The sequence below is a fragment of the Pelmatolapia mariae genome, linkage group LG14 (assembly GCF_036321145.2).
Source record: "Pelmatolapia mariae isolate MD_Pm_ZW linkage group LG14, Pm_UMD_F_2, whole genome shotgun sequence".
NCBI classification, from domain to species: Eukaryota; Metazoa; Chordata; class Actinopteri; order Cichliformes; family Cichlidae; genus Pelmatolapia; species Pelmatolapia mariae.
Genome location: NC_086239.1, coordinates 32727740 through 32739840, shown reverse-complemented (window position 1 = coordinate 32739840; position 12101 = coordinate 32727740). Strand labels below are relative to the sequence as shown.

The 12101-nt window shown below is 38.7% G+C and overlaps 2 protein-coding genes across 3 annotated transcripts in view; both read right to left on the bottom strand.

Annotated features, from left to right (window-relative positions):
* Positions 1–5564, bottom strand: part of gab2 (GRB2-associated binding protein 2) — a 34376-nt gene extending 28812 nt beyond the window's left edge. For both annotated transcript variants that reach the window (XM_063493861.1, XM_063493862.1), the window contains exon 1: positions 5218–5564. In XM_063493861.1, coding sequence (XP_063349931.1) covers positions 5218–5289 — 72 coding nt within the window. In that variant the 5' untranslated portion in view covers positions 5290–5564. The remainder of the gene's footprint in view (positions 1–5217) is intronic.
* A 660-nt stretch (positions 5565–6224) lies between these two features.
* nars2 (asparaginyl-tRNA synthetase 2, mitochondrial) lies at positions 6225–11832 on the bottom strand. Its single transcript, XM_063493257.1, has 14 exons — positions 11505–11832; positions 10482–10591; positions 10257–10377; positions 10018–10158; positions 9849–9929; positions 9640–9734; positions 9284–9416; positions 8664–8762; positions 8519–8556; positions 8355–8421; positions 8108–8245; positions 7885–7982; positions 6525–6551; positions 6225–6436 (listed from the first exon to the last, which is right to left on the bottom strand). Exons 1-14 carry the CDS (start codon positions 11664–11666, stop codon positions 6292–6294), a joined length of 1455 nt encoding a protein of 484 aa, XP_063349327.1. The 5' UTR covers positions 11667–11832; the 3' UTR covers positions 6225–6291.
* Positions 11833–12101: the final 269 nt, after the last annotated feature.

Below are 12101 nucleotides of genomic sequence, written 5' to 3'. Positions count from 1 at the left end.
TATTTTGTCTTTCTGTCTTTAACTCTTTTAGCATGTGACTTAGAATGATGTGAAAATCATCTATTATTAAAAAAGCATTGTTATCAATAAAACGTGTTAAACTCCCCCATACAAGTAGCCAGAATTAGAACATGTGATCTTATCATTTCATGGAAAAATACATAAATATAAGACAAAACACTTGTTTTTTCCAGTGTATTACAATGTCCTCAAGCAAAATATTTACCAATGCCATATACAGAAACATATGCGTGCTTGTCACTGTTTTCATTATGACTGCCACAACTGCCTGCACCACAACCTCAACCAAAAGTCACTTTGTTTTTACATTTCCAACTCCTACAAAGTACTGCCGAAAGGCAATGAGATTCACATAAAACAGAGACACAACAGTCTGTGTTTTGGCATATTTAAAGCATTTACTACACTTATATTTCATGGTATAAACACATTAACAACCCTTACAAAACTTTCTTAACTGGTAAAACAGTTTGGCCAGTGCCCTCCCACCTTTTTTTTCCACACATGGGTGCATTCCTCGAAGCTCATTCGAACTATCAACCACACTAATTTCTCAAAGATATTTCATATTGAAATTTCAGTGAACGACACCTTTAAGATCCCACAGTTTGATGAACATCCAAAGAAGTGTGATAATATGAAAAACAAGCTGCTGTTATTAAAAAAAACAAAAAAAAACAAAAAAACAACCACCTACTTATTTGCTTGCTGACTCAAATGTATGCTAGAAATACACATTTTCCCATCCTACCTTAATCTCAGTTTGTGGTATTGATAATCAGATCATTTCACTGAATGTTAAAAATATTCTAACTTGTGGGCGTAACTTGAATTATACTTAGATGTATCCCTCCGTTTGCTGGTGACAACAGCATGACAGTTCACTTGCTTCAAGAGGACGATCTAATGATAGTCATATGACATCTAAGTTTGAACTAAACGCGTGATTTGTGTCAATTATTCTACATTTGGATTCAATCAGTACAGAAACTAGATTCCTCTAAATGAAGAAAAAACTCCACACGTGGGTGAACATGAAACTAACCAGCATAAAGTTTATGCATGCACAACTTGCAGATGACATCAGTGCATTTTTTCCTAGACTGCTTTTACCACTTGGGTCAAAAATGAAAACAGAATAACCACGGGAGTTGTTTAGATCAGCTGTTTATGATCAAAGTTGTTGTAGTCTGACTCATTTTTATTGGAAGCACCATTATATTAAACCATGTACGCTTTCTTAAATGTCATCAAAAAAGCATAAACGATCTCACTATTAGTCCAAATCACAAAAGAAAAAAAATCAATAGGCTCTAATTTCCTTCAGAAGGACACTATTTTGAGCTCGGCTCTTAAGGCTTTCATAAATGGAAACGCATTTATGTACGACTCACCAATTTAATTACTATTCCTGTCATGGGACTTTTTGCAATACTTCCTGCAGGTACCATCCAAAGGAAGTCTGGCATCTGCTATTGGTAGAATTACATTTCGCACCAAAAACACAACGAGTTCATGGCAAAGCAGAGTATGGCATAACAAAGTTTCAAATCAGACCATGAAAAAATAAATATATATTTATAATCTGCATTCACTTCATTTAATGGACTGCCAATGAAAGAACACCAGACAAAATATATAAAAGAACAATCAGTATAACCCACCAAGCAAAACTAAAAATAATGAACAGATTATAAAGCAACACAAAAATGCACAGGTCAAACACAAGAATTCTTTTAAGTGAACATATCTAATGATTTTAGCAAAAAAAAAAAAAAAATCATTAGATATCAATAGTGTCACTTAAAGCCACCCCAGTGTTGTGGGGGAAAGGCCCACAGATGAGATGGAACAAGGAAAATGTCTGTGGAGTGCTGGTTGTCTGTCAAAGCAGGAACTGGGAGGTGTTTGGAGTTGACCTCTAAGGGCAAGGACTTCCCAAAGCCCCTCTGCAAAACAACAGCAGACCCGGCAGCTGACAGTGGGACACAGGCTCCCGCTCTGCTATGCCTGCCTTTAAACCTCACCGACTCCCCTCATCTCTCTTCCTCTCTTCTCCAGCGTGCCATCCACTAGGGAAAAGTGCACGGCCTTTTAAAAGGGCAAGCGGGAGAAAGAAGACGCAAAAGATATCACCTTGCCGATATGATCTGTCTGGAATGTAGCAGCGCTTTACAGTATTTGAACAAACACGTCTGTGATGTCAGATACAACAACGGACAGATGGGGAGAGTTTAGCAAACAGCAGCTTGATCAGCCAGAGAGCAAGAAAGACAGTATTTAATATATGCAGTGTGAGTCACACTGTGCATGATTAATATAGACAACTTATCATGACATATGTCAATACTGAAAGTATCTATTTAGGAAGAAACTAATGAGGAAGAAGGCAAAGAAGATTTTTTTTTTCTTCTTTACAACAAGCCAAGAAAAACTAGTGCAAACTATAGTGTTATTATTTGCAATGTATTGATTTTATAATGGGAAGATTGTTTAGTACACAGTAGCGACACGTAGAAGATTGTTTGCAGCTTCATATAGCAGACATGATTAAGCTCACTGTCTGACCACGAGTGATGAGTAAAAATTACCTCAGCCGAACTATGCAAGAGGAACTGGGAACACACTGGATTCGTCAGTTGTTTTCATGTTCTTTCTGCTTATTCTGGACGTTGTTCAAAAAAAGCAGCTGGGCCACTCCCACCCCCAGCATTAAAACACTGCCCACCTCTGGAACCTCAATCAGCCCCAAAGAGGCGATAAACTCCAACCAAGTGATTTACATTTAGACCATGACTTTTTTGGTGGGAAAGAAGTGAAAATTAACCACAAGGTCTGCAAAGCCACTGTCACATGTTTGAGAGGGGCTGCATTTGTCAAGTGAGGAGCTGTTGTACAGTAAGTAAGTCACTGTGGCGAGTGATTCACATCTACAATTAGAAAACCTTAAACTATGACTAGTCATTACATTGCATAAACATGCTGTCTCCTGTCTTCTCCACTAGTTGCATCCATGCTTTAACTGGCAGTGTTTTGCTTTGCACATGATTTGCATGTCAGGCCTGCAGTGGTAGTACCAGTTTTTACTCTCGCCCCACACTGGAGCAGATTCTACACTGCACTAAACGAGCTATGTGGCATATTTTCAGAAATCATCTGTGGAAGGTCGCGGGAGACGATAAATACAATGACCAACTATTTCATCAGCTAACTACTGATTAACAAACACAGGCCTCAGCTGGTTTGGGAAGGGCACGGTGGTACAAATGGTTGAATATTGACAGGGAAGTTGTTGTTAAGGATTAAGATATATTTTCATAAATAATCCCCTCTGATTGGCACGACTGAACTGAACATTTTAACATAAAACATGGCAGTTACAGCTCTAAAACAACACATTCCTTTCACCTCTTCTACTGACCAATCAAAGTTGCTACCACGTTCTCAAGCACAGCACACCTTCAGGAATGTCTGGAGTATTGTATCTGAAAATATCCCGCTACATTCACGTAATTGCATCAGATGACAGCAATACTGGTAAATAAATGGCCCTGATTGTCCATATAGCCTGACTTTAAGTGGAAGGAATGTCAGATGGACAGATGATCGCATTCACAAGTCTGCCTGTTCTGGACACTCCATCTCATGACTCTGTTTTCTGGCTGAAACAGTGTTTGTGTAGTTGTTTATAAGTTATTTTTCAGGGTGAGAAGCAGTGTGAGAAGGGCTCCGAGGCTGCTCCCTGCTTTCTTGCTTGCAGTCCATTATGTGGGCTCTATCTTGCCTTGAGAGTTTTTTTTCTCTCTCTCTGGTTGTTTATATAGTACTGTAACCAAGCAAATTTTTTTCCTCTGTAGTATTGCAGCTGCCGTTCCATACTGTCCATGGTGGTCTCTGTGTAAACATTAGCCAGCTTTAAGTGGAAGACAATGAGTAAATGACCGGACAGCATCTGAAGACATTCAAGGATGGATTTCCAGATGAAACAGAGAGATGACATCATGGCAAAATCAGCTAGCAGGAACACGGAGAGGCCTGGTAACGCTACACCATACAAAAACAGTGGACAGCTGTATTTATAGGAGATTGTCTCATGGCTCTATCTGCCTTCATAAATCCTATTATCTGATTTGTAGCCATTCCCCTGCCTAGCATCCAGCAAGAGACCAGCAGCTTTGGCTTATATAGACTTATCAAAGCACTCAAGTGTTGTGACATTAGTTGACTTGGCTAGGATGAAAACTGGTCACATCAGTTGTTGATTAGACATTACCTCATCATATTTGGATAAAACCAAACGACAGTTTGCGTGCATCTCAGCTCTTTAGCCAAAATTATAGACAGCTGTCATCTATTGCACAGGCTTACTTCCATGTTATTATCATACATCCCAGCGGGTGGCCTTTCATGTAAAATCTGCTGTCATTTCATGATTTTAGTGGACTCCACATCAAAATTAGGACTATAAGACTAAAGCACAATTTCCATCACCATTTTTTACTAAATGATGTTAGTTTTCTAAAATATTGCAAATTGTCTGCTGTTCGCAATACAGAAGCAGTTAAGTGAGGGTTTAATATCAAGTGGACCTTGATGGGATGGTTCAATAAATCCTGCATAGAATCAATAATGTAATGCTCAGTATCCTCTTGTTTTGGTTTGTCTATATCTATGTTAGATGCGCGCGCGCGCACACACACACACACACACACAACTGTACAGTCAGAAAGAGTGAAAAGATCACAGGAAACACAGAATACTGTCTCATGTGTGGGACATGAAGGTTTTAAAACTTTGCCCTTTACACGCTCTGTATTCACTGTTCTGCCTTCAGGCTTACATTATAGACCACCAAAGATCAGTAATCTTTACAAACATTCGTTTGTTCACTGTGCAATCGGATTAAACCCAGGGACCTTTTTGAATTTATTATCATTTTTTGTTGTTGTATATTAGTCGTTTCTTTTATTATGCGGGCGTGATGCTGTAACTAAACTGCCTTTATGAGATCTTTACGAGTTAGAAAAAGGATGCACCGGCTACAAGTAAACCATACAAGTTTGACAGCAGTTAATATCAAATGACATGAACACAAAGAGTCACTTTGGCAGAGTGAGAAAGCAGACAAATCGGGTAACTTCTGTACCGATCAAACTTCTAAACGTAGACAAACTAAACGGAAGTGCATTCACTTACATATCTTCTGAGTTTTTTCTCCGGTGGTGATTTTCTCAGCCAGCCTTGGAAGATGATTTCTCCGCCGCTCATGTTTGTCAGTGTCTGCTGCTTCTTCTCGCTCTGAAACTGCGGTTTGCCACTAGTACATGATGGCTCCTTAGGGCTTGCCTGTTCAAAGTGCTGTCGGGGTTTGGCTCTCCCTGCTGCTGTCTGCTCCCCCCATTTGATAAAAATCAAAGTAGTGATGGTCGGAGATTTAGACAGTCGCTCCCAATGGTACCGTGTGAAACAAGAGGCGTGCAAAACGGTGCGATTCTGCTCTTAGGCAATTACGCACGACCGGCTGACGAGGAGCCGCGGCCAAACTCAACTGATGCAGGGTGAGGAAGTATCATAGGGTGTCTGCAGTTTGTTTTCCTTAGATACCACGCCCACCGTGAATAGAGGGATGGGCTGCACTGGGATGAACAGGATGGGGGAAGATCTGCTACTAAACAGCTCCCCAAGCGACTCCAGATAAAACAAAATCAATTTGTCTCTAACGCAACGAGCAGATCTAGAAGCGATTTTCTATTATTTCAAACCCCGTACATCATTTTCTCTAAATAATAATAATAATAAAAAAATGTGTTATATGAGCCCATAATGTGATCCAAGTATAGTTCGATATTATGACAGACAGAAGGCAGTTTCTTAACTTTCTGCGTTTTGGAAAAACAGATAATATGGATTCATGTAACAAATTTAACTTGACAAAAAATTGGCATTTTCACACTAGTTGAAATGGGAAAAGGCACCATCTGGTGGGAAGTTAACATCTTGCTCTTAAAACCAACCTCGTTGGAAAAGTGAACCAGAAAATTAAAGTAACCAGGTAACACTTCCCTAGGAAGTATTAGGAAGTATTGCTCATGTCATCAAGTATTCCCTGAAAACTAAAATGTATCAATTCAAATTCCGGCAATGAGCAATTCCCATTATAGAAGCAGACACAGAAATAAACAAAATTAAAACAATCCTGAATATTACATTTATTTAATGTTTTCCAGACTTACATAACTTTAACACATCCAAAATGCTTGAATTGTTTTTTCACAGAAGACAAGAATGAGAAAATCTTGGGAAAGGAACGACATCTTTTATGTTGTCGACACCAAGAATGCATTGCAAATATCGCTCAAATCCCAGTCCAAAGCCGCCATGAGGGACAGAGCCAAAACGCCTCAAGTCCAGATACCTGCAAAATTCATAAGTGTTTTTAGACTTCTTTTAATGTCCATTAAAATATCATAAATATACAGATGTTTTTACTATTATTACTTTACCAGCTATAGACGTCTTCTAATCCCGCCCTGGAAAAAAGTACAATAATTGACATGAGATCAAGTTCTACAATAAATGCATGATTTCATTGGTTTTTGTCCACTGCTGCATGAAAGTGCCACACAAATGCTCCATATTTTGCACAGTACAATATTTTCTTTTTTTGTTTACAAACATCTAAATTCCTTTATATAAATTACTAGAGATGTGATTAAAAAGTTACAAGACTCCACCCATAAAAATAGAAAAACAATAATTTATGTAAAGCTGTCTGAACTCACCCATCAAGGTCACCTTCTTGTTAAACTCTGGACCACTTGCAGCACTGCTTCTAATTTTATATTGCTCCCTAGATGTCCTGTTCTGACCACCTGCGCACCTGAATTTTCAACATGAACCTTAAACTTGTGCAAACATCAACTTCCGTGACACAACATTTATGTCAAGGATCCTCATTTGTAATGGTAGCTAGATCTCTGGGTAAGACCCAGCGACCCACAGGAGATTTTAGTGGATGTGCATGCAGTGTCGATGTCTGAAAATGATCTATTAGGTCAAGAGTGCGAGAGCAGGCAAGGTGTTTTTTGATTTATTTCTTTATTTTAATTCATGTGCGAGCTGAATTCCTCCCCCAGGGTCAGAATAGCAATGCAGAGTTCTACAGTAACATCCTGAGACATCTGAGAGAGGAAATCCAGCTAAAATTACTTCAACTTCAATGCCATAATGTACCTTCACATAGTGCAATGAAACATTTTGTTTGGCCACAGAAACGCAGGTGCAGCGATATTCGCTCACCTCTACTTGCCAGATTTGCCCCTCTGCAACTTTGTTCTCTTCCCAAAAATGAAATTCAAGTTAAAAGGTCACCATTTTACCATATCAGAGGAGATCCAGCATGCATAAGTATAAAGGGACTGAACACAGACACAACCTTGGACAGGAGATCAATCAAATTTAGATCAGGTATGGTATCTTGATTTTTATGGGCAGAGTCATATAACTTTATGATCAAACTTCAGAAATAGCATGCAATAAAAGTTTCTTTTCAGTGTAATATCTTTAATGGGCAGTGAGGTAAAACACTAAGCCATGCAAACTAGATGCTAACCCATCTAGTCTGATACAACAAGATGTGTCAGAGACAAGGGAGGGAGGGGTGGGGTATAGAGCATTTTCTTTATTTTAATCAGCCTCCGCAAGACTTAAACTGCACCAGCTGGCCCAGAGTCTCACAGGCAGGATTATGACTGCTCTGAATGCATTCAGGAAAAATTCTAAAGCAACTGAGGATAAATTGAAAAATGTAGTCTAAATCTTTTAGCATAAGCCTTCCTATACTCGTGGAGTATGAATTCTTACTCTTCCAGCCGAGCACTCAGCAGATTCAGCCTCTCCTCTCTTAGGGAGCCCCCACAGAGCTCTCCAACTCCTGGCACAAGAAGGTCCACTGCAGCTGCCTGCACAACAGTCAAAATCAGCTCAGATATGCAAATTACTGAAATACCCTAACTGACATTACAAAGAAGGAAATGAGAGGTTAGATCATTCATTCACCCTGTTATACAGTATAACTGACTCTTACTGTACGCTCAGGATGATCCTGGTTGTCTCTTGCATAAAAAGGCTTCAGATCATAAGGATAATCAGTGACAAAGACTGGAATGTTGCCACAGTGTTTCACCAGGTACTTCTCGTGTTCTGTCTTAAGGTCACAGCCCCACTGTAGAAAAGAAGAGCCGTGTGGAATAAACTTGCTGTTAGCAAGCAGAGTGTAGAGGAATAGATCTAGTTTGCAATATCAACATAAAAATGTAATCATTGCCACTCACATCTGTTGGGAAGGCAAATCTCTCTGAACTGCGATGCAGGATGTCTATAGCTTCTCTGTAGGTAATCCTTAGAAAAGACATCAAATATTCCTTCAACTTTTGTCTCCATACTATTTATGTGATCCACTTTTTAAATGTGATATACAGAAAAGGAATAGACTTACACAGGAAAGCTATTCTTTAGCATTGCATCTACAGTGTCCTTGAGATATATGAATGCAAGAGGAAACCCGTAAGTTGAGCTAATAATGAAGTCAGACAGAGTAATGGCTGGCCAGGTTATGTCCCCAAGTGTCCTTCAGGACTTACCCTGTGCCCAGGAGTCACATGCTTGTGAAACAAATCCACATCCTCCACACAGTGAGCCAATACATGCTCCGTGGCAAATCTGAACATGTCCTCCATAACCTAAGGAGCAGGCCAAGTTTAATAATTAAAGCTTTCCCAGGCAAATGTGCACAAGGGCAACTTTAAAAGTCACATGGGGAATTTGCAAAATTTGAAGTTCAGTACACAGAAATTATATGATGACATCAGTTCAGTTTATTTTAGATGCTTTTCTAATCTTACTGATCACACAGAACACTTAATACTACAAGCCACAATTAACCACACATGCATACAGCGGTTTATTCTATACCATTTTAACACTTTATTTACCTCAAATCACAACCACTAACCTAGCAAGCATGTCTTTAGACTTTGGCCTAATATAGGATGCAAACTTTAAAACAAAAACTGACAAACAGAACAGCAGACATCTGTGAATTTGAAATAAGGGAAGCCGAATTAATCTATAACCAGTACAGAAATATGTAGTATAGAATAAAAAGTTAACAGGCTTAACCATGTTATCCAATGTCCTGTTTGACTGACAAATAGCATTTTGTATCTGAGGTCGAATACAGATCAAATATGACATAGCTAACCTTAGTGAGATCCTCTAAGGACTGTGTGAAGGAGATCTCTGCCTCTACCATGTAAAACTCAGCCAGGTGGCGTCTGCTTTGGGAGTTCTCTGCACGGAAAGTTGGCCCAAATGTATAGACTTTAGAAAAAGCCCTAGAAGAATATGAGTTATAAGTAGAAACATACTTTAGTGTACATAGCTGAATGCAACTGATATGAATATGTAAGCTTTAGAATGTGCAGAAATTGATTTACATAAGTAAAATGAGAGTAAAAAAACAACGATTAAGCACTTAATATCCAATAGTTATGTGACAACAACGTAAAGCAAGTTGATTTCTCCTGTAATTTGTCAACTTTCTGTAGTTTACCTCACCCTGACACCACTTCCAAATGAAGTTGTCCAGACACGGTCAAGTAGGCTGGTACAGAGAAAAAGTTCTCTCCATCTGCATAATCTGGGCCTGATGGCTGTGTTAAAAGCGGGGATTTCAAGTTTTCAAACAGTGTCATCAATCTGCTCAGACTAAAGCACGGGGCTTTAACTTTAAAAAAACAGAGCTGTTAGTGTGTTTAGATGCTCACCTCAACCTGAAAGAGCTCCCCTGCCCCTTCGCAGTCATTTGACGTGATGATTGGAGTGTTAATCTCTACAAAGCCATTGTCCTGGAGGAAAAAGGGTAAACAATAACAAAACAAAAAAAAAAACTCTTGCTCCTCATTTTTTATGAAACTTCTCCACTGATGTTCTCACCTTGAAATATGAGTGAATTGCTGCAGTGGCCTCACTTCGTATCCTCAACAGGGAGCTAAAAGCATTTGTTCTGCACCTGAGATGAGGAAATTGGCGAATATACTCAAGGCCATGTCGCTCTTTGATTTTAAAGGGAAAATCCTTAAAAAGAAGAATATAAAACAAAATACAATAAAACTGTGATTCCTATAGCAACCGTATAAACAGTTACAAAATGTGTATGAGAAATTTGTTCTTACCACAGGGTTACATTCTCCAACTACACTGATTTGCTTAGCATCAAGTTCAACTGGTTGTTTTTGGTGTGGACTTTTCTTAAGAATGCCCGTGACTTCAACAGCACTACCAAATGTGAGCAACCTAAATTTGTGAGAAAAACAAAAGAATATTCTAAGCATGCACTTTTCATGTCAGAAACTCTGTGGCAAAGGATTGTCTATAGGGAGTAATGCCAAAATGCTTACGGATCACTCAGCTCTGAACTTGCGACAACCTGCAAAGACTGCAAGGAGCTCCCATCATTCACATGGAGAAAGACATTGGCTTTCTGAGCTCTAACCGAGCGAACCCATCCCTAAAACAAAGACACAGAACAAACTACACTCAGCTATTCCATCTGGTAAAACAAAATGTGCACATTTTGAATACATAATCAGGATGTTGGTAATTTGAGAACTCACTGCTTGTTCTTTCTCAACATGGCACATAAATGCATAGAATGTGGTACGATATTATTTGAAAGTAAGTGAGAAAGTGCAGCATTAGGCATTAGGGTATGGGTGTTGTGATGTACTGGTACTAACAATAACCATGATCATTTCAAATGGAATTCTGAGATCATCAAATTGAATAATGAATTAATAATATTGCACTTAAGCACATTATTTGTGGATTTTGTTTACATCCGATATGTGGAAGTGACCTTGGGCAACATATTGTAAAAAGAAAACCCTCTATGAATGTGTGAGTGGTCAATAAAACTAGAAAGATGCTACAAAAACGCAGCTCATTTATGTTTATACAGTTATTTTTATGGACTCTTTCTCTCCACCTAATAATACATTTGTTTTGAGTGTAACTTAGAGGAAAAACAAGATGTTTTACTACAGTCGCATAGCGGCATAGTGAAAATATGATAATGTGGTGATGTAACAGATTTTCAGCTAGTGATGGCTGGGAGTCAGCAAAAAAATATTTAGGGTTAGCAGTGATTAACTTTCACAAATACCAGTTTAGTTTGTCGCTACTTAAGTTCCACGCATGCACTCGGGCAAATTAGCATGAAGTGGTTTTTACAAAAATTGTTATTTATTTACTACCTACAAGTTTCAGCAGAATTTCCATAAGGGTCAAGATTTGTTTAGCAGATTCTTAGCAATCACATATAACAAGCCACCATTGTTGTGAGTTAAGCTGCAAATGAGCTGAAGTTCCTGCGGCAGGGTTGATCGCACAAATAAGCGCAGTTACCAATAAACATAACTTACCTGAACTTTGATGTTAGATCCCAATTCTGCCCCAGACAGCGCTTGGGACACTCTTAGTTTAGTTGGTGTATTCTTACAATAATGTCGAATACCTGTCGCTATTCCCCGAGATACTGAGGTGGCTGATGCAAAAGAAAGGACTTTAGCTGCCGACTGCAACATTGTGACAAATGCTGTTGTTTCCGACGCAGAACCCGCTAAAAGTACAACATGCTACAATCACAATCTGAAGACTCAGAAGGCAATATATTTAACAGGCGTATTAGACGCACCGCATTTTGTCTGGAGTTGACTTTCAGATTTCACGCTGTCTGAGACTGAATGCAACGCTTCCTGTTTAGGTCTTTCACCATTCGTCCAATCCAGTCACGTGGTTTATTAAAATCCAATCACATTTCTGTTTCTTGCTGCAGGGAGTTGTAGTGTTATTTAAAGACGAACATATAAAAAAAAATTACCCAGGAGGGTTGGGATTATTTTTTTTTTCATAGACATTGTATTAACATTGGATTTTTTTAAATTAACAGTATAATTTACATTGTTTAGTCGTATTTATTTATTTATTTTTATTTTTTTTTAACAGGGGGAACCATAAAT

Coding starts and splice junctions, on each gene's coding strand:
- nars2 (XM_063493257.1), bottom strand. CDS start 11,666: ATGTTGCAGTCGGCAGCTAAAGTCCTTTCTTTTGCATCAGCCACCTCA. Junction 10,378..10,481: donor AGTTCAGAGCTGAGTGATCC/GTAAGCATTTTG, acceptor TCACAAATTTAG/GTTGCTCACATTTGGTAGTG. Junction 8,763..9,283: donor CCTTAGAGGATCTCACTAAG/GTTAGCTATGTC, acceptor CCTGCTCCTTAG/GTTATGGAGGACATGTTCAG.